We start from the raw sequence: 25,127 nt of genomic DNA, 5'->3' as shown, positions 1-25,127 counted from the left end.
TGTGTGTGTGTGTGTGTGTGTGTGTGTGTGTGTGTGTGTTTGTGTGTGTGTGTTATATGGCTCTATATCAGCTTTGATTTTGATGTCAAAAACAGTCAAACAAAGCTCTTTCTAAATCAAAATCTTTTTATTTGGTTTTATGATATTAAAGAGTGCCAGGTTGTTATTTTGTTACATATAGTTGAAATGAAAAGAATAGATGAAAAACAACTTATGACACTTCAAAACAAACAATAATAAAAAATAAAAAAAACATCAAAATACCCAAAAATAATCCCTCCCAATTCACTGCTAGTTCACAAAGATTGGAACAAGCCCAAAAAAAGGTCTCCATGCTTTCTGAAATCCCGCACTTGAATGCTGAAGAAACAAAGCTTACTAATATAAATATAAATATATAAAATCTTACTAACATTGAGATGACTTTTCCTTTAACTTACCGTTACACTCTCCATGTTAATTTACTCTCTCCCTTTGCTGTCCAGGACATTTTGGGGGCCAACGAGAAGCTGAAGTCTCAGTCCAAGGAGCTGAAGGACGCTCACAGCCAGAGAAAGCTGGCCATGCAGGAGTTTTCTGAGCTCAACGAGAGACTCACAGACCTCAGGTAGGATCACTGCCCTAACATCGTTTCTCAAAACCAAAACACCTACACTTCCTATTTTCTTAAATCTCTGCCTCACATAGAGCTTTACTGATCAGTCCGTGTAACATTACCATCCTGTTGTGACCGAATGTTTCAGGTCGACGAAGCAGCGCCTGACCCGCCAGCTGCGTGACAAAGAGGAGGAGATGGAGAGCCAGGGCCAGAAGGTGGAGTCTCTGCGCCTTGAGGTGCGAAAGGCCGAGAGGTCCAAGAAGGAGGTAGAGTAGTCTCCCTGTGGTTTCTAGATCCCCCTGTCCTGTCTCAATTCACTTCTATTGCTGTCTGTGTGTTGTACTCGTACCAACCGTTTTTAGTTTAAAAAAATAATATTTGTAGATGTGGCAATGGCTGTATTTCAGTGTGAAATGTGTTTCTTTCTTAACACTTGCAACAACATTACAGACATTATTATAGGCTCATACACTTGTTGAGGCTCATACACAGCACACTACATTGGAATATGGCCAGTATGTCAACATGTTTGTGGGAGAGGTAGAGATGTTTATATTTCTATCACATGTTTTAATTGAATATGATTGTAAAATATGGCTACATGTGCTCCTGAAGGATTGAAATGGGTGCGGGTGGGGAACACTTGTGCATAATCTATGCTTCCATCCAATCACTGGTGTGTGTGTGTGTGTGTGTGTGTGTGTGTGTGTGTGTCTGTCATCAGATGGAGGCTCAGTCCGAGGAGCAGACAGCAGAGGCTCAGAAAGAGAGGAAGCTGAGGGAGCGTAACGAGCAGTACAGCCGACAGCTGGAGGAGGAGCTGGAAGGACTCAAGGTACGTGTGCAAACAAACACAGCTCAACACCAGCCTGTCAATCAACAGTCGCTGTACAATTCATTGTATAAAAAAAAAATTCATATACAGCATATATGCGATCTCATTTCTAAATGATGACAACTCGATTCGCTCATATTCCACTATGCATTAATCACACTGAATGTTTACTTCTTTGCTTTGGAACAATTCCAGCTGCTGTATAAATGACAATTAGCTACACAATGTAAAACAAAACAAGCTATTTACTATATCATTCATGCCAACAACTCAATAGATGTTGAAACTTGCCAGTGTTTCTATTTGAAGCTCCAACATGTGGATAGTGTAGACTTGTGTTCTTGACTGAGAAGCTTTAAATACAGTGGTTGGTTGTCCTCACAGACTGGGTGCTAAGTTAGATTTAATTTTTTATTCTAAAGCTGTACCTTTTTATACATACACAAACAAACAAGACTTGCATGAGAGAATCGTGATATAAATTCTTGGTTAAAAAAAATTAAATCGTGACTCAAATTTTTGCACGAATCATCAAGCCCCCAGTGCACATCCTTAAAAGTTTAACAGCCTTATAGTTCTGACCATAAAACACACCTCATACCCCTTACTGTTGTGGTCCACCCAGCAGAAGCAGGCGGGCTCCTCTGTGTCCCCGGCCTCCGACCAGAGTCAGGAGATGGGCCGTCTGCGTGGAGACCTGGAGAAGAAGACGCTGCAGTACGAGGAGGAGCTGGCGCGCAGGGAGGGGCAGCACGCCACCGAGCTGAAGGGGCTACGCAAGGAGCTACGAGACGCCGAGGGCCAACACCTGACCCTGCACAAAGAGATCCTGGTGCTCAAAGACAAGCTGGACAAGACGCGCAGAGAGAGGTACGCCAACGGCTTGACTTCCTTCCTCGCTTCCTTTTCTTTCATATCTTCACATGATCCAGACAAATTTAATATATATATTTTTTTATACTTCTTTTTATTTTATTTTATTTTATTTTATTTTATTTTATTTTATTTTATTTTATTTTATTTTATTTTATTTTATTTTATTTTATTTTATTTTATTTTATTTTATTTTATTTTATTTTATTTTATTTTATTTTATTTTATTTTATTTTATTTTATTTTATTTTATTTTATTTTATTTTATTTTATTTTATTTTATTTTATTTTATTTTATTTTATTTTATTTTAATAAAATAGTTAATCTTACTTGTGTTGGATTATATTGTAATATTATTAGAATTGATGATTGATAATAAATTATGCTGCCCCCTAACCCAACCAGAGATAAATGCTAATGCAGGTAACCCTCTTCCAGGCGCTTTCAAGTATTTCAATCTATCATTTTAGTGGACTCTTACTTTGTACTTGTTGGTAAAAGTGATCCTCTTGAAGTAGTTGTTGATATTTTCCTCAGTTGGTCTCATTAAAGTAAATAGAGCAGCCAGCCAGCAGCAGTGCTTCTGAGATGATCTATTTTTGTCTAATAGATTTAGAATGTATTTCTAATATGAAACAACACAACGACTTAGGTCACAATAAGTATGTTTTATAAGGTGGTAAGGCTTGTGTACTTTGTAGTATTGAATGGTACAGCGCGGAGAAAATGGTTGAATTAGTGCAGAAATATTCCGTCCCAATGCCAACTTGGATATTAAATACCATGAAATGAAAAAAGAAGTAACTACTTCTTGTGCTGCAGACCCCATGGTAAGCACTCGAGGGCACCTGATCCCTCTTTGAGAACCGCTGGTTTAATCAAATTTTAATAAAAATCTTGTTTTTGAACAGAGAGCTTTAGAGCTTTGTTTTCATACCCCATGGGCTAACCTTCCTGCTCGGTGTTACTGACATATTTATTCTCACTACTTTTCTAATTCATTTTTAAACACACCGCTGTATCAGATTCTAACTGCATTAATGTGTTTTGGCTGAATAATGTCGACCTGGTCTTTATGCTGAGCCTTTGATTAAGGGTTCAGAGGAAATGTGTGGCGTCCCATAGAAAAACAAAGGTGGGAGGATAGATGAGGCATTCTTAACTAAATACACCCACCATACCGCATAGAAATCACATATCAAACCCCACTTTAAAGACCTGTTTTTAATCAATGATTAAAAGACCTGCTTTGAATGTGTGATTTATGTTTAGATGAGCTGTATCGATAAAACATCTTTGAATATCTCATTAAGTGCTTATAAATAAAATATATATTTATTATTCGTTGTAGTGTAATAGTAGATTACTCTGCTGTGTTAGCTTAATGCATGATGACTTTTTAAGAACCAGTATTTCCGTTTAAGAGGCTTTAGAATGCAGGAAACCACTCCACAAAACCAAAAACCTCTGATTAAAGTCCTGTTTCAGAATGATGGAGTTATTATTCATGTTAAAACCTTAAGTCAAGATTGGGTTTGGAGTTTTGAATTATGGTTTGGGAATAATTGTAAGTTTATACAAGTACATGTCACAAGTTTAACTCTGTGTGTGTGTGATTGTGTTTTTTTCTTCTTGCAGCCAAAGCGAGAGGGAAGAGTTTGAGACGGAGTACAAGGAGAAGTATGAGAGAGAGAGAATCCTGCTCACTGATGAAAATAAGAAGCTGTCCAGTGAAATGGATAAGGTAAAAATACACAAACCAAAATCAAAATACACACACGCAAGTCAGGTTTCTCTTGCTTTGTCACTCTGTGTTTCTCTAGCTTGCATTCTCACTTTTGTATCTCTCTAAAACACAAACATACTGTATACATATTAACACCCACCACTGCCTATCCCCAGGTGACCCAAAGTCTGTCATCACATTCCTCCCTCCACCCCCTCTCTCCCAGCTATGCCAAAGCAATCACTGTTCAATATCCCCCATAAACACACAGTGTAGCCTCCTACACACACAGTCAGATGGAATTACTCTCTGGATTACGCTCTATTGACTCTGGAAATAGCTCTCTGAAGTTCAAAAACGACCAATTTAAAAAAAAGAAAACGTCTTTAGAAGTGGAAGGCATTTTGACATATGGAATCAAATGTCCCACTGTTGTTTTTAAAGTCTGCAACTGATAAAGAAGTAAAATAATCTTGATGAAAAGGAGATCGTATGGATGTGGGAGCCGCTGGAATACACTGCACGTCACTCTAGTTATTGAATGTATTATGTTGTTATTTCACATGCTGAAATATTTCATTTTTAACAGCTAAAGCACTCAGGACTGACCAGATCTGTCTGTGAGCTAGTCTTTGGACAAAATAGTTCCCAAATACATTTGCAATGTGTGAAAATATTATTGTTTGACTAGCATCGTCTTTCAAAAGGAGGCACCGGATTTCAACACTTGTTTGCTTAGCAGTTAAATGAAGCTACTCCATTTCCAATTTGAATTTGCTTTGGTAAAGGAGAGTCAGCGGGCAACATTTCAGCTGCTCAGATTAGCGATGAGAGACGAGCTCAGCTAACAGTAGTTCAGCCAGATATGAGAAATTTGTCCTTCAGCGACTTGGAACTTTTTTACTGCCATTTAGGAATAAACAAGAGCTTTAAAGTAGGGCCTCTTTTTTGTAATTTATTGCCTAGATTTGTATTGTAAGGCTTGTTTGTGAGAGTCTTTCAATTTGGACTTATCCAATCCTCTTGACTCCACAACAATGTATGAACGTATGAACTCTATGAGAGCTAAATGTTTATCAGATGTGACCATTTGCATTATCTCTGTGGTGTTATAACTGCCACCCCACATCTGGGCATGATAGCATCTTTTTGAAACACGATCTTCTGACGTATATGGCGCTTTAATATAAGGCAAAACTAACAGTTAAAAGCTTCAGAAAAGTCAAGAGGCACTTGGTTTATTGTTTGAGAGATGTTTCTATTGTAGTCAAACTGTCAGCAGATATAAATCAAATCCACCCTGAGGGATTCAAACCATATTGTACAGTGTGTTTGGGATGACGTGGGTGTCGGTGCCCCTACTAGCCATCAATCAAACACACACGCACACACACAGTCATACACACACATTACATCACTGGGAGAATAAAGCGTATGCCATTTATTGGACAAAAGAGCTACAGTACAAGCCTTAGAAGGCAATATTTATTTCATCCAATGTTTGCGTTCATTTCAGAAGGCCCGAAGCCTTTTTTCTCAACACACTGCCATTATTTTATGACCTCATCTTTCCTCGCGGATCCTCCCCAAAACGTTTGTTGGACAACCAGCTCAAAGATCACAAAGCGATTTGTAAAACAATATTGTCTCAGCTCACACATTACATCACAGTCTCGACGGTTTGCAAGACGGCAGAAAATGTGCCCACAGAGTGGAGTACATAAGCAAACAGAAAGAGGGCAGATTGAGACTTGTGATGATGTCGCCATGGTTATATCTCTACACACCTCTCCTATTAAAGGATTTCAGGAATACTTAGATCACCTTTTTGTGTGGACTCCCATCCTTACACCTCCTTAGCAGCACTGTAGTGGAGGGTGTTTAAGTGCGTGGGAGATGAGTAATCTTAAACTGTCCTCACCTGCAACAATACAATGATTCATTTTCCATATTGAACCAGCCCTCACGCTCAAGGCCGAGCAACTGAGCCTGTTACAGTCATTACACACAGTGCATTACATTTTTCTAGTGTCATGCATGGTGTCAATGTACGGTATATTGACACCATGCATTTACCAGGTGTCATACTATCTTATGTCAGCTTTACAACTCTAGGAATCAGTATTATGTTTAATACTGTGTGTGTGTGTGTGTGTGTGTGTGTGTGTGTGTGTGTGTGTGTGTGTGTGTGTGTGTGTGTGTGTGTGTGTGTGTGTGTGATTCCCTCAGCTGACCAACATGTTTGAGAACATGAGCAGCTCCAACCGGCAGCTGGAGGACGAGATGAGGGAGCTGGCCGACAAAAAGGAGAGTGTGGCTCACTGGGAGGCCCAGATCACAGAAATCATCCAATGGTGAGGCACACACACACATACATACATACATACATACATACACCAACACACACACAAACTGACCGACCAACTTTCTCAAATGTCCTCTATACTTGTTGAGGCATATACAGTACTTTCCCACTGATGTAAAAGCACACTCTCACTCATGAAATGCACACACACACACACATACACACACACACTCACACACACTCCCATGTTGTCTATCCAATGTCTAGCAGTATATTGGGTATCTTCATGCAGTATAACTGAAGCATTTCTCACATGCCTCTGAAGATCTGAGAGCTTCTTGACCCTCCCTTCCGCTCAGATCGTTTCCCATTGCAGCTGACACCTCGCCAGCTGCTCGGCCTCCCTCTGTTGGACAAGCCCGCAGTCCTTGCATACCACGCATACCACACACACACACACACACACACACACACACACACACACACACACACACACACACACACACTCACACTCACACTCACACTCACACTCACACTCACACTCACACACACACACTCACTCACACAAACCATACATCCATCCAGACGCTGAGACACTAATACACTGATGCACACTACACATTCCAAACATGCACCAAATGTTGGGGTCTGGAACACATTTGTAGAAGAATTTAGTGATTGGTGTCGCCTCCTGGTGGAGATGGTGTGTTTCTGCAGTGCATAAACTAAGATATAGGATCACTAATGGGTGAAATATTATGTAGTACTCCTATCATATCTTTTTTTTTTTTATTGTTTAGAGGTTTTAATATGAGAAGTATGTACATCTTGACTGCAAATTCTGCGCAGTGGAGGTCAACTTCGGTTTACACTTTCAACACCAGCAGCAGTGTTTATTCTAGCTGAGTGTAGGGGATTAAAATGAGCCAAGAGCTACCTGCAGCTAAACACCTGTCCACATCTGTTTATGTTTGTGTACTTGAAGTACACGGTGTGGGAAGTGATGATAAGTGCGTTTTCAGTGGCCACAGCCTCTTAGGAGCAATACCCTGTTTTCTTAAAGCTACTGTTTAGATAATGTGTGTGTTTGTTTTTCCATTTCTCCTCCTGTAAAATGTTTATAGAAAAGGTTGGAATGCACTTGACAAGGCTGTCTTTGTTCTGGTGTAAAGAAGATGTCATTGTATCTAGCGTGGGATTCATGGACATAATATATGTATCTTAAGGGTTTATGGGGATTGGATGTCATTGCATGTATGGGAAAGTTAATGTGTGTGTGTGTGTGTGTGCTGCAGGGTGAGTGATGAGAAGGATGCTCGTGGCTACCTGCAGGCTCTGGCCACTAAGATGACAGAGGAGCTGGAGGGACTGAGGAACACCAGCCTGGGAGCCAGAGCCACGGTACATTTAAAACATTAACAAACACTGTTTCCCACTAGTGCAGATCGCTGTTGTAACTAATGAAACCCATGGTATTTGTATTAGGAATTGAACTCTCTGATTATGAACTGTTAAATGTCTCTCTGACGATTCATTGAATGTGTTTTGGCCCTTATCTTACGTTTGTATTACTGTATTTTGATATAAAGTCTAGCAATATTATTAGTAGTAATATAGATCAGCATTATCAACAATAAGCTGATAGTTGACTCCTCTTCTCTTGCTGTGCCTGTATCTCATTTCTCTTCTGAACTCCCACCATTCCTTATATGTAATCTGCTAACTCCCCCTCTCCCCCCTCTCTCTCTCTGCTTCAGGACATGCCGTGGAAGATGCGTCGTTTTGCCAAGCTGGACATGTCAGCCCGTCTGGAGCTGCAGTCGGCCCTGGACGCTGAGATCAGAGCCAAGCAGAGCATCCAGGACGAACTCAACAAAGTCAAGGCCAACAGCATCTCCACAGAGTGGTACGGATACTCCTCAACAACACTCCAAACCTTTTATTTTATTTTGTATTTTATTTTTATACAACTTTTCTTTACGCAAGACTGCTTTGCACGTATGTTTTCAGTGATTTCTTGAAAATAATAAATCATTTTTTTTTTGGTTGAGATATATTGTGACAATTGATGCATTATTGTCTCTGGTCCACCAGTAAACTGCAGGATACGGAGAGTAAAAACCAGGAGCTTCTGGCTGAGATCGACAGGCTGAAGAAAGAGACAGAGGATCTGCGGCTACGAAGGGGTACGGCAGGAAAACTATCCAAAACACAGTGGTCATTAAGAGCTCAACATATACGTTTGCACACTTTCCAAAGCATATTAGCTTATACAGTTAATGACATTAAAAGTGTATCTCTCTAAATTGTGCGCTGGTGGTTGAAGGAACCCCGCAATACTTTTTGTGAGAGATTAAAGCTGTAAACGAGGGATCACTTTCGACTAAGGACCCAAATGAGAAGGTTTTGCGGCAGCAGCCATATTTAAGAAATAAAGTCATGTGCTATGTTCATGAAAATGTATTGTTGTTGGGGTCATATGAACCCCCCCCCCCTCCTTTAGAAACAGTCCTGTGACTCATATTGTTTAAGTCTCACCCTTTGATGTTTTAATAACCACAGCGTTATTTGTTCTGTGTCTGTAGGTGTCAAGCACCAGGATTCCCAGAATTCCTTCTTGGCTTTCCTCAACGCCCCCACCTCAGCACTCGACCAGTTTGATGTAAGTATTCAAAAACGTACAAAGGGGCCGATTTCAATATATTTCAATAACAGCTGAAGTGAGCAATTATATATCTGTCTGGAATGAAAGATTTGAAATCTATGATTGTGACCAACTTGGAAGTCATAAATCTGATAAATAGTAGGTAGTTAAATCTTTGGTATTTCTTCATTCATTCATTTATTTATATTTTATTTTTGTTGTTTTTTGTTCACATGATTCTTATTGTTTTGGTTGTTTCCTTGCTTCATTGTCTGATACATCAGGACTCTTATTCCTCATCCTCATCTTCCTTAATTGAGTTTTGGGAAGACGTAAGTTTTCACTTTGGTCAGGCCGAGGTCCGTGTGTGTGTGTGTGTGTGTGTGTGTGTGTGTACAGTATGTGACAGTAGCTGTATGCTGTAGTACTCAGAGCATTTTACTAGCTGAGAAAGATGGTGTAGATCTGTATATGTGAGTTTGTGGCTGTGCATTAGTGTGACTGAAGAAGAGCAGAACCACTGCAAAAAAAAATGTCTGTCCTGTCATTTTAACAAGGACTAAATCTTTTCTTATATCAAATGGAAAACATGTGAAATATGAGGCATTCATTTGCATCCAGTGCATAAACTGATATTTTTTTTTTGCAGTGTGCTGCCCTTGTACTCAGTTGCTTCCTAGTTGTTGTAGGCTGGTGGGCTTATTAAGTGGCTCTACCTTTGCTTTTCTAGTGCTAGAACTTGCGTTGAGAAAAACTACATAGAACTCTGTAAAAAAAAATGAATCCCTCAAATGCCTCTTGATCTTCTGTTTATCAGTTTATTTGATCAAGACGTCACTGTGCTCCATACTGACTTTCCCAGCTGCTCCCTTTCCCATTACCATGTGTGTGTTTTTTTCCTTTGCACCATTCCATCCTCTTCAGCCTCTTTCCTGATTCAACCCTGGTGCACAATACAGTGGCCTAATGCAGGGATTCCCAACCAGGGGTACTTGAGAAAATGCCAGGGGGGTTCAACTAATGAACTCCATTGAACTAAACCAATACAACTGAAATAAAGTCATTAACATTTGATTAGAGAAGGGCATCCATATTTATATATATATTTGTGGAGCAGGGATAGACCGTCAAATAGGACTACAAATGTGTGTTACATTCAATAACTTTACAATAAAAGGTAAGCTGCTAATCAACAGGTCATCGAGATTTCTGAAAGGAAGCAGTGATATGGAAGTAATTAATAAATGGTTGAAATAGATAGTTTGAAGTTAAGTAAAACTGTTTTGAAATGGTTGGCAAAAAGAGGATCAAACAACTGCTTAAATAGATAATTGTGTTAAACAGCATCCAGTTTATAATCCATATGTAAGAATATGATTGGCTATAGGGGATGACCCAATATCAAATTAAAATGGGTTGGGAACCACTGGTCTAATTAATGCAAAACAGGCCTTTTCGTGTCCCTCCGTCTGTGTAAGCCTGTGTGTTTTCAGCACTGTTAGACAGCCTTTCTGATATTCACTCATCTCTGTGTCTCTGCCTCTCTCTCGTGCCACTGAAGCGCTCGCCATCCGTTGGCCCATCTAGCAAAGGCAGACGTGTAAGCACCATCACTGCGCTCTGTGACCTCATTGAGCCTTTTCTAAGTGTGCTGTCTTTCGTCTTTCTTGTCACGTTGATGTGCAATGTGTGTGTTAGTGTGTGTGTCTACTGTGGCTGTCTGGTTGCATGTTTTTTATATCAATGTTGTCAAAGGCAGAAATGTGTTGGACTCGTCATATTTTTAAATGGCGTGGGGTTGTAGTGTGTGGTGTTTGTGTGTTTTTCAACTTTTCATTCAGTGTAGCTTTGTGAATGGCCGTGCATGGTCTATGGTGTACGCTTGTGGTGTTTCAAACTGGCATGGTCATTGGGATGGTATGTGCTACAGTGTGTTAAAGGAATAGTTCAACTTTTTTTTAAAACTTGTTGCCCCACTCTAGAGGTCAAAACAAGTCGACAGAAACCATTTTTTTTAAACTGTGTTCACTGTTAAAGAAGAAATGGGCAAAGATTGCTCATCGCTTGATAGCTGTGCTCCAAAAATGTTCCTTTGCGTTTGTATTTAATTCTAAAATGAAATATGGACCACAACATAATGTGGTTAATAAATAAGTCACAACAAGCACACAAGACTGTTTAGTAAGGTTATGAAGTTGATCTTATGACTGACAGTCAGGCAGGCTAACACTACCAATTGACTCCCAGTATTTGAGCTAAGCTAATTAGCGATGCGTGACCTTTGCGCATTTTTTCCCCAAAAAGACAGTCAAACAACACACAGTTAAATAAAAAGTTTTGTGTTGCGTTGTCTTGAACCCGAGAGTGAAGCTATATGTAAAAAAATTTGAACTATTCCTTTAAAATACGAGGGAGGGGGGCGGGGGGGGGGGGGGGGCTATAAAGTTATATATGGTGGTCAGCTTTTCTCTTTAGCTTTGGAAGTCCAGTGTGTCCACTATATCTGGTTGTTGTGTTTTTCCATTTGTGTATTATGGCACCCGCACATCTCACTCTGAGCATGGATGCTGCATATACTTATACTTCCATCTCCCTCTTTTTGTCCCTTTTCTCACTTATCCTTATTTTTCCCTCTCCCTCTCCTCCATCCTCCATCCTCCGTCTCTCTCCTCAGGTGGACTCTATGGATAACTTCACCCCTTCCAACACTCCATCCCGGGAAGATGACCCCAAGTCCCTCCTCAAGTCCCGCTCACGCTCACCCTCCATGGCCAGTGATGTGGAGCCCATCGAGGTCAGACAATCCCCTAGTCTACTAATATTGACGTTCTGGTATATGAAATACAATAGTAGAATGTGTATAGAGAACAGATGTAGATGGTCAGATTTCCACTTCTGTTGTCACCAGAAATTATTTTTATTTTTTATTTTTATTTTAAATCTGCATAGCTCAACATCAGGAGCCTCTATCTAAATATGGCATGTCAAGGAACAAAAAAAAACAAGTCCAAATATTCCCCATACCAATTCAATTGACAATTTTCAGCCGAGGTTTAGCTGAAACTCTTACTCACAATACTGAGCTTGTCAAATATTCCAGCCCTCGCAAGTTACTCAATTATAGAGAAATGTGGGCAGTGCCAACGAAAAGAAGGAGAACATTGAGGTCAGCAGTGGACTCCAATCTTAATTGAACCTGGTGTGTTTGTCAGACTGTTGTCAAAAATGGTGCTGCAATTAGCGAACAGTGTCCTACTTGTCCTGCATGTTCCTCAGAATACAACATAATAACAGAGTCATCCGAAAACTAGGAACATTTCATGCAATTAAAACAAAAATGCTGTATCTGACTGCTGGATGTTGATGTGTTTGTGTCCTGTCCTGCAGTTGATAGACCATCCCCCTCGCACAGTCCAGACCCCCACCATGCGCTCAGGAGGGTACGGCAGTATTGGACGCTCCTCACCTAAGGTCAGACATCTTGAAGTCTGAAGGAATCACACTTTATCATTGGACAACATCTCCACAATCAATCTCACGTTCTGTTATAATCACTGATGATGTCTCTCCTAATCACTCATTCATTCATTTGTTCCCTCCACAGCCCAAAGCACATCAGTTTGTGGTGAAGTCATTCACAACGCCCACCAAGTGTAACCAGTGCACTTCCCTCATGGTGGGGCTCATACGTCAAGGCTGTACCTGTGAAGGTAAGAGCAGGGCGATAAAGAGACAGTAGAATGGATCTGTGTTCAGCACACTCTGATGTAACCCACAGACACCACTGGTTTATATATTCTCATGTTAAATTTGACCAAATATGAATGGAGGAAGAAAGCTAACAGAGTAACACTACAAAGCTAGTGTGCGTTTTCATTGATCTTAAAATCTAATACTGGCATCTAATACTTGACTTGTATGTCTCTGTCTTGTCTCCAGTGTGTAACTTCTCCTGCCATGTAACCTGTGCGGACAAGGCTCCGGCTGTGTGTCCCGTGCCCCAGGACCAGACCAAGGGCCCTCTGGGGATCGACCCTCAGAGGGGGATTGGTACTGCGTATGAAGGCTACGTCAGGGTGAGTGAGACCGGGGTAGTGACTTGCATGCAGATGTTTGGAGATCTTCATCTGAAGCCAAATAAACTCTCCCTTATCTTTTCTTGAATCCTCACACAGCTAAACAGGAAATATCACATATGCATACGGGAGTACAGAGGGCATAAACCTTGTACTAAGGCTTATTAAGTTTTGAATTGGTGAAATAACACCATAAAAGGTATATTCATTCCAGGCTGATGTACAAGTCCAAGTATGCTTACTAAACTGTGTGTGTGTGTGTGTGTGTGTGTGTGTGTGTGTGTGTGTGTGTGTGTGTGTGTGTGTGTGTGTGTGTGTGTGTGTGTGTGTGTGTGTGTGTGTGTGTGTGTGTGTGTGTGTGTGTGTGTGTGTGTGTGTGTGTGTGTGTGTGTGTGTGTGTGTGTGTGTGTGTGTTCCAGGTTCCCAAACCGTTGGGGGTGAAGAAGGGCTGGCAGAGGGCGGTGTGTGTTGTGTGTGACTTCAAACTGTTCCTCTACGAACTGGGAGAAGGAAAAGCCACGCAGCCAAGTGTAGTCGTCAGCCAAGTCATAGATATGAGGTAAGAGATACAAAGACTAAACTTTACTTAGATTTCATCTCGACAAGCGTTGTCGTCAGTCCAGCATACTTTACTGTCTTCTGCACACGCACAATAGAAGAAGTAAACACAATGTAGATATGAAATATATACTAGAAATGATGCAGTCCTGCTGGATATGCAACTTATTAATATTTTTTGATGACTCGTTTAGTCTTTGAAATTTCAAAGTATTGAAAAAAAGGCATTCACCATTTCTTAGTGAAGTTTCTTTCTGACCAACAGACACTGAAACGATTGATTGATTATCAAAGACATACTGATTTATTTTCTGTCAATAGACTGAATTGACTAATTGTTGAAGCTGTGGGTCCTTCTTTTCTAATCTTTGTTCTCATTTCTGTTTTCTAGGGACGAAGAGTTTTCAGTCAGTTCTGTCCTGGCCTCTGACGTCATCCACGCCAGCCGCAAAGACATCCCCTGTATATTCAGAGTGAGTCCTCTTCAGTGTCCGCAACCAAACATTTCAAAATAATAGAAACTACTGCTCTGTTCCCAAATAGGCTTCCAAACCCTCTCTGACCGTTGACCCCGCCCGTCTGTCTCTCCCCAGGTGACGGCGTCCCAGCTCTCCCCCTCCAGCAGCCACAAGCCTTCCATCCTCATCCTGGCCGACAGCGACCAGGAGAGGAACAAGTGGGTGGGCCTCCTCAACGAGCTCCACCGCATCCTCAAGAAGAACAAGCTGAAGGAGCGCTTCGTCTACGTCCCCAAGGAGGCCTACGACTGCACCCTGCCACTCATCAAGACAACCCAGTCTGCTGCTATCATAGGTGGGCCTTCAGTACATCACATCAGGGCCTGGCAATGAGAGACGATAAACAGAATAGGTTCAAAAATAGGTATCGTAGTAAGCTTATAAAAACAACTCACTGCTAATGAAGACCCCCAGGAAAGTTACAGGGTTCCTTCTTTAAGTATTTGCAGTGTCGTTGGAGATAGAGCTATTTTCACAAAGCCAAAAGCCAAGCAGTTTGGTTCTCACCATGTTATGAAAATATACAGACTCTCAGATTGGAACATTTTCTGAACAGAATGTCCTTTTCTGTTTTCTTATTTGCTCTAATATGGCTGTCTCCTTTCATTTCCTTCATCCTCAGATCACGAGCGTGTTGCCCTGGGCAACGAGGAAGGCCTGTTTGTCATCCATGTCACCAAAGATGGTAAGATCAGCTCTTTAAAGATTTGTGCTGTGTTACGCCACTTTTCTTTCCTCTATAGCACTGTTTTAAATGTGTGAGCATGAATTGTTACTTTGTGCATTGATGACCGTTTTAATGTTTCTCCAGAAACTGCCTATTTCCATTCCTCTTGTTATTTCCTGACTGTTAATCCTGTTGTGTCCCTCCGTCCTGCAGAGATAATCCGGGTTGGAGACAACAAGAAGGTTCACCACATCGACCTGATCCTCCAGGAGCAGCTGCTGGCCGTCATCTCAGGCAGAAACCGCCACGTGCGCCTCTGTCCCACGCAGGCGCTGGACGGCCGGGAGACAGAGTCCTACAAGCTGGCTGAGACCAAGGGCTGCCACTCCATCGTCTCCGGCCCCGTCCGCAACGGCTCGCTCACCTGCCTCTGCGTGGCCATGAAGAGGCAGATCATATGCTACGAGGTGCGCAATAAAACCTCCATACAAATAACACATTAGTGGATGAGTTTTTATTTATACAAAACAGCAGAGCTTCTCTCCAGATAATGATTCTTTGTTTATTTGCTTCTGTAAAAAAAATCTTCTCTTTCCTATTTGTCCTTCTGCTTTCCAGGTGAACAAGAGTAAAGCACGTCACCGCCGGCTGAGAGAAGTGCAGGCCCCGGGGCCCGTCCAGTGGATGGGTCTGCTCAGTGAGCGTCTCTATGTGGGATACCAGTGTGGCTTCACCCGCTACAGGTAATCATTCAAACACAGTGGATATGTTAATGTATTTTTATTAAGTATTTGTTTGTTTGTATTAGTTCTCTTTCTCCTGAATTAACTATATTTTTTTAGAAATGAAGTGACATCTTTATTCAATACATCTCTTGATTTTCCATGACCTCCCCTCCAGTGTCCATGGTGACGTGTCCCCTGTCAGCCTGCTGCACCCAGAGGACCACACCCTGGCCTTCATCCCCCAGCAGAGCCTGGATGCTCTGTGTGCCGTGGAGATCTCCAGCAAAGAGCTGCTGCTGTGCTTCAGCTCCATAGGAGTCTATGTGGACTCCCAGGGTCGCAGGTCCCGCCAGCAGGAGCTGATGTGGCCAGCTACGCCCATCGCCGCCTGTAAGTGCACCGCTCAAACTTTCTATGGTATCATATGTTAGATAATATTTAATCATGGGGGACAGTTTTAAACCCCATCACCATGTGCCTATTGAACTAGTAATGACATGATATCAAAAATGAATAGAATATGTCAGCTAGACGAACTGAAAGGTAGTTTGCAGTAAAAAAGAGACAGTTATAAAGTGAAATGGTGTTTGGTTGTGTCCAGGCTACAACGCCCCCTACCTGTCAGTGTACAGTGAGAACGCTGTGGACGTGTTTGATGTCAACACCATGGAGTGGATCCAGACTATCCCTCTCAAGAAGGTCAGTGCTGTGGACTGATGGGGTTATGATGTGATAGAATAGACAGCATCTCTGGCTCAACCTGGTGGCCTTATTCAACATAGTAACCTGAATTCTTCTTCTGATTTCCACATTGAAAAGACCATTTTTACATTACATTTCTAGAGTTAAATAGATGATAACTGATCTGAAATCAGCTGTAGAAAGTGGATTCAAGATAGATTTCTCCGCTTCCCCTTCAGGTACGACCTCTGAACGTTGACGGCTCTCTGAACCTGCTGGGGCTGGAAACCGTCCGGCTTATCTACTTCAGAAACAAGATGGCGGGTAAGAATTTCCCAAGTGTGCTGTCTTAGGCGTCACTGCTCAAAACTACACAAATGCCAAGGATGACACATTAAACTCTTCTTAGTAAAGGGATTGTATCTGAGTTATCATTGCAGGACTTAAACTCTTTGAGTGGCTTTTGAACTGTTTTGTCAGTGTCTAACGGTCTTCTCCTGTTTCATATAATATTGAATAAACAAAAGCAACTCCAGTAACAGCAGAAAGTTGTGACACTTCACTCAGTCACCACTTCATAGTCTTTGATGTAAACGCGCCTGTGGCTTGTGTTGTGCTCTTCCAGAAGGTGACGAGCTGGTCGTCCCGGAGACGTCAGACAACAGCAGGAAGCAGATGGTGCGCAGCATGAACAACAAGAGACGCTTCTCCTTCAGGGTGCCTGAGGAAGAGAGACTCCAGCAGAGGAGGTAGGTCACCTGCAGCACCAGGCACTGTGTGTTAGCCCTTCTGTCTTGTGACTATATTATTTATCACAATTTACTGCCTTCATCACGTTAGTCTGACATTTTGTTCAGCTTTGCCGATTTGTCATCAGGTCTCTATCAAGTCTCAGCTTATTCTGCATCCAGACCTTCTGACCTGTGTTTGATTTTAGATGGAAGTTTTTACCTAAAAAAAAAATAATAATAATAATTAGCAGCAGTGTTTGCACCACTGTTTTCAAATATTCTCACCGCCATCACTATATTGCACAAAATCTGTTAAATATTTAGACTCTTCTTGAAAAATGTTGGGCCATCTCATTGAAAAACATGCATAAGAACCTAAGTTGTGGATCTCTGACCATTTGTTGGTTTGCCATTTGAAACATTTCAAATGGCAAACCATTTTACAGCAACATTGATGAAAGAGATTGATCTCATGTTTTAGTTTGACTCAGTCTTCATTCACTCTGAATCTTTCCCTGCCTCCGCTCATCTTCTCTTTGCGTGTGACTCCAGAGAGATGCTGCGAGATCCAGAGATGAGGAACAAGCTGATCTCCAACCCCACCAACTTCAACCACGTGGCCCACATGGGACCAGGAGACGGCATCCAGATCCTCAAAGACCTGCCCATGGTACAGGAACACGTAAATACATACACACAGCAGCCTCAAATAATTGTGTTAGCAAACACAGGCAGTACCATAGAACTGTTCAACTGGTGTGTGTGTGTGGTTTTGCTTCTACTGAACATGCTCCCCGCCCCCCCACCCTCCCTTGGTTCTTTATCATTCTGCTGCACGTGAACACTGAGATTTGAGCAGAGAATATTGAACTGTTTCCATTGTATTCTCTATGTGTTAAACTATACTAGAAGCCTTAGTATAGTTATCTGGTGTTGCTGCCCCTGACCTGCTGTTTGTTCATGGAGCCCACACATGGCTGTCTGACTGTCCCAAACCTCAGTGGGCCACGTGTGTGTGTGTGTGTTGAGTTACAGCTGCACCCTCCTCACTCCTGTCCCCTGCACTGCACTGTGTCGCGTGCGTGTGTATGTGTGTGTTTTTCTCCGTACGTGTTTTTAAAACCAGAACGTTCGTGTTCAGGAAAACCGCGCGGGCTTCAGCGGGTCAGTCAGCATCCCCTCCATCACCAAGAACCGGGGCGAGCCGGGCCGCTCCATGAGCGCCAGCAGCGGGCTGGGGATACGTGAGTATATACACACGCTATACACAGCGCACAGTCAACCAGTAAAGGTGCAGTGTGTCAAGGGAATTGGTGTTTTTCAGAACAGACATGGAAGAAATGAAATATAGTATTCATAAGTATGTTTGTTAGTGTATAATGGCTTAAAACAAATGTATGGCCTTAGAATGAGTCTTTTATATCTGTATAGAAGAGGAGCGCACCACCATGTTGCACCGCCTACAGAAGCACAAAATGGACAAACTTAACGGCCTAATGCGTTTTTATATATAATAGGTGATGGCCTCTAAGTTGTACCTGTAGGAAGACGAAGAAGTACTATAGAATACATAGCTTGATGCATCTTCATGTCATTACTTGATATTGTTAAACCTTGTCCTTGAAGGCCACCGTAGCTTATGTAAATTCTCCGAACAGGGGTGTCAGTTAGTGAGTGAGTATTGCAATCTAGAACTTTAACCACTAGATGACACCAAATGACTCCTATATAACACACTGTACCCATTTAAAGTAGCTTCATGGTTGCTGCTTCCCTCTCCCTCCAGGCGGGACCTCTCAGAATGGCAGCGCTCTACGCAGAGAGCTGTCAGGAGGAAGCTACAGCTCCAAACGGCAGACCATGACCTCTCCCTCTGAGAGCTCCCTGTCCTCTGGTGGAGGCATGGACTGTGGAGACGCTCCACTCTCTCAGTTTGACAGAGAGGTCAGTACAAACCAGCACACTGAGCCATGCAGCGTCATGTGCGGTTGACTCCAAACATTGAGAGATCTGATGGGAAATCCTGTTTCTGTATGTTTGGCCTAAAACACTAATCTAGTATTAACTGCATACTTCACTTTCTACTAACTGTTATACAGTAAACTGTTGGTTCAAATCAGAGCAAATCTGATTGGACAGATTGTTGTGTAGCCACTTTATGGATCTGAATACGGAGTTAATGTCAACCCAACATGGGCTGTGTATGAACCAGTTCAAATGCACATCTTGATTGTTTCCTTGCCATGCGAGTAGTTAGTTCTCAAACATGTAAATAGCCATCACATTGTTCCCCATTGAAAGAACTCCTCCCTCTATATCCCATCCGTCACAAACATCCGGCCTCCGGGTGCAGGCCATCTCACCTCATCCCAACACTCCCATCGATTGGTCAGCTCCCTGTGATGTCATAGTGAACGCAGTCAGCCTGCCGAGGCCTCTGGCCCTCTCCTTTGCCCCAGTGTAGAGACTGTTGACTGTTGATACTTTCCCATGATGCCTTGCTTTAGGTCCATCTCGGTGCTAGTCGTTGCCCCGAATGAGTGAAGGACACACTTTGACACTGACTGATGTTTATTAGAACAGTGGTGACACTTTGTTAAAGTTCATAAACATAGCATAGTATAGCACATTGGATTTTCATATTTCCAACAATGTCAAACATAAAACTGCTGTAGCTTTTGCGGTTTTGGGCAACTTCTACCTTCATCCACCCACCCACCCTCAAAGTGCCTGCCATCCCCTCTTGTGGCTCCCCATCCTCATGGCCCCGTCTAGTTCCTGGATGCAGTCAGCTCCATCTCTGCCCCATCCCTCGCTCCCCCTTCCCCTTCCCCTCCCCACCCAGCCCAGCATGTTGTCTGTGGGCCGGGCGCTCAGTCTGAACTCTCCTCTGCAGTGGCAGGCAGTCTCACCGTCGGAGAAGACCCCCGATCTGAAAAGGGCCTTAAGGACCCTGCTTAGTAAGATGAAGGTAATGTCTACAGCTGCAACGACCGCACAACCCACAACACACAACCAACAGACAGCACCGTGTCACTGGATATATATAATATGCACCCACACGCACAACACAGGGTGTCCTTTCAGTGTGTTTTCAGTGTACACATTAGCATGAGGCACATTCAGAACATAAATGCACAGTCGCGTGCTGTTATGGAAACGTTTCGCCGTCCCACAATCCCTTGCTGCACCATCTCAGCACCCCGATGGCTCGTCACACATGTCACCGGAGCATCGGTTCCGCCCGCATCATTTTTGTATTTTGGTTGCTGGATAAAATGGTGCAACGCTTCTTTGCTCGGCCATTTTGCATAGCTCTCCCCCACCCAGCCAATCACAGAGCATGTCTGCTTCACACGCAGATCTCTCCGACAGCCTGCCCATGTTTCAACCAGGCCAGAGGGATCTATTAGTAATGAATACACTGTGGAGTGTGTGCTCAGGGCTCCACCAGGACCCTGCAGGGTTTAGAGACTATCTCTTTCTGTAATGTTCACATACATCACCTGACAAATGTAGGAATTATCAATTGGATTGGATTGGATAAAATGCATCCCAGCAGCTGCATGGTTTTCAGTAAATTCTGATGCACAACTCTGGTTCAAACCATAGACTGATTAGAAGTTACTATGGGTGTAAAGGCTGAGTGCTTTTAAAAACACAAGTTTTCCACAAAGCAGTTGGGCAGTGCTCCTCTCAACGCAACGCACTCCTCGATATAAAGGGAGCTGCCCATCCACACTGACTTGTGAAAGGCTCTCGTGTTTGTGTGTGTGTGTGTGTGTGCGTGCTTGTATATTGCTGTAGTAGGATTTTCCGGATTACAATGTTGATTATGAATGTGTGACGTTTCTCTGCAGCCGCAGATAGAAACGAGAGCGTAGGATGACTGTGCTCATCAGCCAAATGTGTCCCGACAGACAGGATAGCATTGCTTTGTACATTTGGGGGAAAATCAAGTGCAGAGTCACTGAGCTGGAAAAAAAAGATGTGTTCACGGAGCGCATGAGATCATTCTAAACCCACTAACCTTAGGATGGGATCACTGAACCAGAAGGAGAATCGCACACACTTACCTCTCTTATACAGTGCCATAGTTTTTAAAGTAATAATAATATTAAAATACACTTTAAGGGAAGCAGTGTTTTTATAAGTGTTACATTTTCCTACATCAGGCTATTGCTGGCCATACTGTATGTGTTGTACAGTATGAAGCCCCACCCCCCCACCTCCTCATATGGCCTGCATGTTTGTTTTCCCTCAGCTGATAATTTCTGGTCAATTGAGCTGTTTATCTGCTGATGATGTGGAATGTAATGGAAGAGGGGGGAGGGGCTTAACATCTCATCTGTCATCCCTATGGGCACATAGATGAGCAGGGAGACACATCTAGAATATGCATGCTTACCATTGAATTTAAAATCTAATGTTAATCACTATTTCTGGAACAGAAACCGAGTATTTCCCACTTTGATGAATCTGAACTATTAAAGGTGGAGTCAGCGATTCTGGGGGACGCTTGCTGTCAAAGTCAAATTTTTCCAAAGTCAGGGAAAAACTCCTCACGATTCACTACCTGTCCGTAGTGTGTTCTACACAAAAAATCCAGTGTTACTACACAACCAAGGGCATGTTGAAGGGCATGTTGCTAGCTACGGTGGACCCCCTTTGTTTACAGAGCCTAGACTGTGTATTATTATGTATTTTCAGTGCACACACACAGTACAGGCTGGTAGCGGATATATCACTGATAATGACAAAAAGTGATATTCACAACAAGCATTTTCCAAAAGCGCGGACTCCACCTTTAATCCAACATGTGCCCCGAGGTTCCACTTCCATCAGCTGATTTTCTTCCTCTGTTCCTCCTCTCCTCCTCCAGGACTCAGACTCCCCGCGTCATTCCACGGCCTCCAACAGCTCCACCTTCAGCAGCCCGCCCAGCCCGGCCTCCCCACACAAGACCAAGTCCCTGTCCCTGGAGAGCACAGACCGCATGGGCTGGGACACATGAGCCCACTGACCCAAGCCGACCGACAGCACAGGACTCCAGACCCTCCTCTCTCTGAACCCCCCCCGTCCCCCCCTCACTGCCCAGAGAACTGCACCTCCCGATGAACATGTGTCCCACTATACGGCCTCCATTCGTCTCTCATCGTACTTCCAATACGGGGCAGAAACACTGAGAAAGAGTGCGTCTTCTCTTTCATTTTCTTCGGAGGGAGAAGTTATCAAAAATGAGTGAAAGTGTACATGTGGGTGCTGATGTTTTAGGGTGCAAATGTGTGTGTGTGTGTGTGTGTGTGTGTGTGTGTGTTTGAGAGAAGCTGTATGCGCTTGCCAGCGTGTGTGTGTGTGCATGTGTTTATTCAGAAAGGGCATATGATATAGGAATGAAAAGCTCCCATTTTTTTGCTATCAACCGAAGCATCGCCGAGCTTCACCGACACTACTGTGTCCACGGCCCCCGATTCATTCAGAGACTCAAAAACCTCACCATGCAACAAAAAAGAAGAGGATTAATATTGAGAGAAAATGATTTGTATTTGTACAGAGGACCCTTTGGGTTTTAGGGGACAATATTTTAATTTATTTATCAATCTTAGACAAGGAGAGGGAGGTTAGCTTCATGGCCTGAATCAGACAGGCTGAGTGTAACACCCCCCTCACTTCCCTCAGTTGCTTTCTCTTTGGGTGCTGCAAAAATTTAAAATGTAAAAAAAAGAGAGAAAAGAAGAAAGCAATGATTTTTATTTTGCTCATGATACTAAGTGCAGTGACTTTATAATATTTTTTATTTTGACCATCAGCAAAAAGCTGCAAGCGGCGTTAACAATGGCGGCTTGTACCACATCACCACAGCGCCTCTGTGCTACTCTCTTCCTCATTGGTCCAGCGCGAGTGACATCATCCAGCAGCCCTGGGCGTGTCTTCATCGTAGTGTAGACGTTCCACTTTGCTGTACAACCAAACTGACCAACTCACAAGGTTTCCCATCACAATAATGTACATAGGTTCAAAGTAGAGAGTAATATATGATAAGGAAAATACTATAGAGAACAACACGGGAAAGGAGAAGAATCCTCTTTGACTTTGATTTTTCCTTTTTCTTTGTTTTGGAGTGATTTGGGGTTGTATTCACACAAAAAGCCATTTTTAAACCACTTTCCAGTTTTCTTTTTTTTACCGACCGATTTTAGATTTGTTTGTTTTATATTGTTTGTATGACACGCGTTGTGTGTTTGTTCCCACCCCCTCCCCACTGTTTGCGTATGAGTGAAGAAAACTCACGTATGGATCAACACTAATGCCCATACTGTAGAGTGTCACCACACGCATTTTATCGCAAACCTCCTATCACACATGTATGTATGTATGTACGCCCACACACACTGAGGCGGTGTGTTCCTGCAGCAGATGCCTTGTTCTCCCATGACTGTCGGAGGTTAGGTGTCTCCGATCATTTAATCAACAGTTAACGTGTGTGTTTGGATGGAACGATCAGTCCTTCCTTAGTCTGAACTTGATTTAACCAAAAAAAGTGAAAGTGACGGAGACTTTAGAACATTCTTTTGTCTTTGTGACAGCCGTGGCATTTTCTGAAGGAGGTTTTGGTCGATCTGTTCACTACAACAATTGTAAGAGCTCTTGATTTTAAAACACTTAAAGGCTGCCAGAAAGTCAGCACTTGGTCTTGATAAAGAGCAGTTAAAATAACCTGAGTGCGTCCTGTTGTCTGTAAAATGAACAGGGCTGGATGTGTTAAACCCCCTCCAGGCGCTGTTTCTCTGGCACAGTGAAAAGAGCAGTTTTTACGGTTTGGCAGAGCAGGGCATTCCCAGCCAAAAAACCTGTTGTTACCTCTGTTCATCTGCTTCGGTTTATACAGACCCAAAAGCATTTTACTGGTTCACACAGGGAAGAATGGGGTGACACTGTAAGGGAACAAAGTCCACGGAGCGGACATGAAACACTATCTGTAACGTGGTATTATCCTGTACTCTTCTACAATGCTCCTGCTTGTCTCGTTTGTCAGAAAGGGAAACAAAAGAACAAGTACACCGGTGGTCATTCCTGCCGTCTCCCCTGTTAAAAACAACACAGTAGCTCCAAACGACCCATTCCAAGTGTTTTTTTGTTTTTCAATTTTAGTATTCCATTTTTTATGAAGTGAGAGAGAGAGAGGTTTGGAGCCCCTCAGTGCGACTAAGCTGGTTTTATTTTATTCTGAACGACCACATCTGAGAAACCTTTGAAGCTAGTGAGTCTCCTTAGTTCCTGCTGGAGTTTATCTGTAGAATGTATACGCTGGAGGTGAGAACTGTTTTATTATTGGCCAATATTGTACAGACAAACTGACCCTAGATGTCCCAGTTTGAGGAGAGGGGAAGAGAAACTCAGGAAATGTCAGACGAACCAATGAATTATTTTCATTTTGATGAAAATGAGTGTTAGATGGATGGATGAGTGAGGGAGAGTTGTACAGTAGACAGTAGGCCCGGGTGGAGACGGCAGGAAGAAAAGCTAGAAACAGATGAACTGTTTTCAGGGGTGAAGGTTGGCAGGTGCTTTGAAGGCGGAGGTGCCACAGTAGAAACGCGCACGAGGAAGAGAATCTAAAAGAAAAATCATTCAAACGCCTTTGCATTTCAGTGAGGTCTTATCTACATTATCTTCTATATTATTTTGCTCTTTCATATCATATTACACCTTTTTTTTTTTTTTTTTCTAGGATTGCTTTGTAATAATTTGTACAGTTTTGCATGTTATAGATGTAATCATTTTTGTTTTTCGGTTTGTTGTTTTACTTGCTCCTTTTTGAACGGTTTGGGCGTTTTACTGAGGATAACCCACTACAGGTGATGTAGATTCTTTTTTGCACAAAAAAAATATTTAAGGTGTAAGGTCAAAACAAAAAATAATGTATGGAACTGGCTGCCACACTTATGTGGAGAACTCATATTAACCTGACTCCGATGTATTTCAATAAAGCGGAGGGCTGTTACAAATACAAACCCAGTGTGTTACTGTGTGGTCATTACCTTCAGAGAAATCTTCTTTCCGTTCTTTAAAAAAAACTTTATTACAAATGAACAACAAAAGCTCAGTTTTTACATCTATACACATGTTCAGCTACTAGAGGAAATGTTGCTCAAACATTTTACTGTAGCTACAAGTAAGGACACACT

General features: G+C 42.5%; 1 protein-coding gene across 4 annotated transcripts in view; it reads left to right on the top strand.

The window, feature by feature from the left end:
- cdc42bpab (CDC42 binding protein kinase alpha (DMPK-like) b) overlaps positions 1-24,943 on the top strand; it is a 74,050-nt gene extending 49,107 nt beyond the window's left edge. Inside the window, exons 14-42 of one of the 4 annotated variants that reach the window (XM_080048053.1) lie at positions 486-607; positions 744-864; positions 1,323-1,433; positions 2,062-2,303; positions 3,946-4,051; positions 6,263-6,387; positions 7,634-7,739; positions 8,096-8,244; positions 8,433-8,524; positions 8,924-9,000; positions 10,544-10,582; positions 11,657-11,776; positions 12,370-12,453; positions 12,587-12,692; positions 12,922-13,058; positions 13,478-13,617; positions 14,008-14,089; positions 14,210-14,429; positions 14,757-14,819; positions 15,015-15,268; positions 15,420-15,544; positions 15,702-15,916; positions 16,128-16,225; positions 16,447-16,531; positions 16,833-16,956; positions 17,491-17,608; positions 18,065-18,182; positions 18,725-18,882; positions 21,821-24,943. In XM_080048053.1, coding sequence (XP_079904179.1) covers positions 486-607; positions 744-864; positions 1,323-1,433; positions 2,062-2,303; positions 3,946-4,051; positions 6,263-6,387; positions 7,634-7,739; positions 8,096-8,244; positions 8,433-8,524; positions 8,924-9,000; positions 10,544-10,582; positions 11,657-11,776; positions 12,370-12,453; positions 12,587-12,692; positions 12,922-13,058; positions 13,478-13,617; positions 14,008-14,089; positions 14,210-14,429; positions 14,757-14,819; positions 15,015-15,268; positions 15,420-15,544; positions 15,702-15,916; positions 16,128-16,225; positions 16,447-16,531; positions 16,833-16,956; positions 17,491-17,608; positions 18,065-18,182; positions 18,725-18,882; positions 21,821-21,952 — 3,669 coding nt within the window. In that variant the 3' untranslated portion in view covers positions 21,953-24,943. Of the gene's footprint in view, positions 1-485; positions 608-743; positions 865-1,322; positions 1,434-2,058; positions 2,304-3,945; positions 4,052-6,262; positions 6,388-7,633; positions 7,740-8,095; positions 8,245-8,432; positions 8,525-8,923; positions 9,001-10,543; positions 10,583-11,656; positions 11,777-12,369; positions 12,454-12,586; positions 12,693-12,921; positions 13,059-13,477; positions 13,618-14,007; positions 14,090-14,209; positions 14,430-14,756; positions 14,820-15,014; positions 15,269-15,419; positions 15,545-15,701; positions 15,917-16,127; positions 16,226-16,446; positions 16,532-16,832; positions 16,957-17,490; positions 17,609-18,064; positions 18,183-18,724; positions 18,883-21,820 lie in introns of all 4 variants that reach the window. The other 3 variants (XM_080048054.1, XM_080048052.1, XM_080048055.1) reach the window with 3 other exon arrangements.
- The last annotated feature ends 184 nt before the right edge of the window (positions 24,944-25,127 follow it).

The sequence above is a fragment of the Ammodytes marinus genome (assembly GCF_949987685.1).
Source record: "Ammodytes marinus genome assembly, chromosome: 19".
Lineage (NCBI taxonomy): Eukaryota > Metazoa > Chordata > Actinopteri > Uranoscopiformes > Ammodytidae > Ammodytes > Ammodytes marinus.
This window is presented reverse-complemented; position numbering and strand designations above follow the sequence as displayed.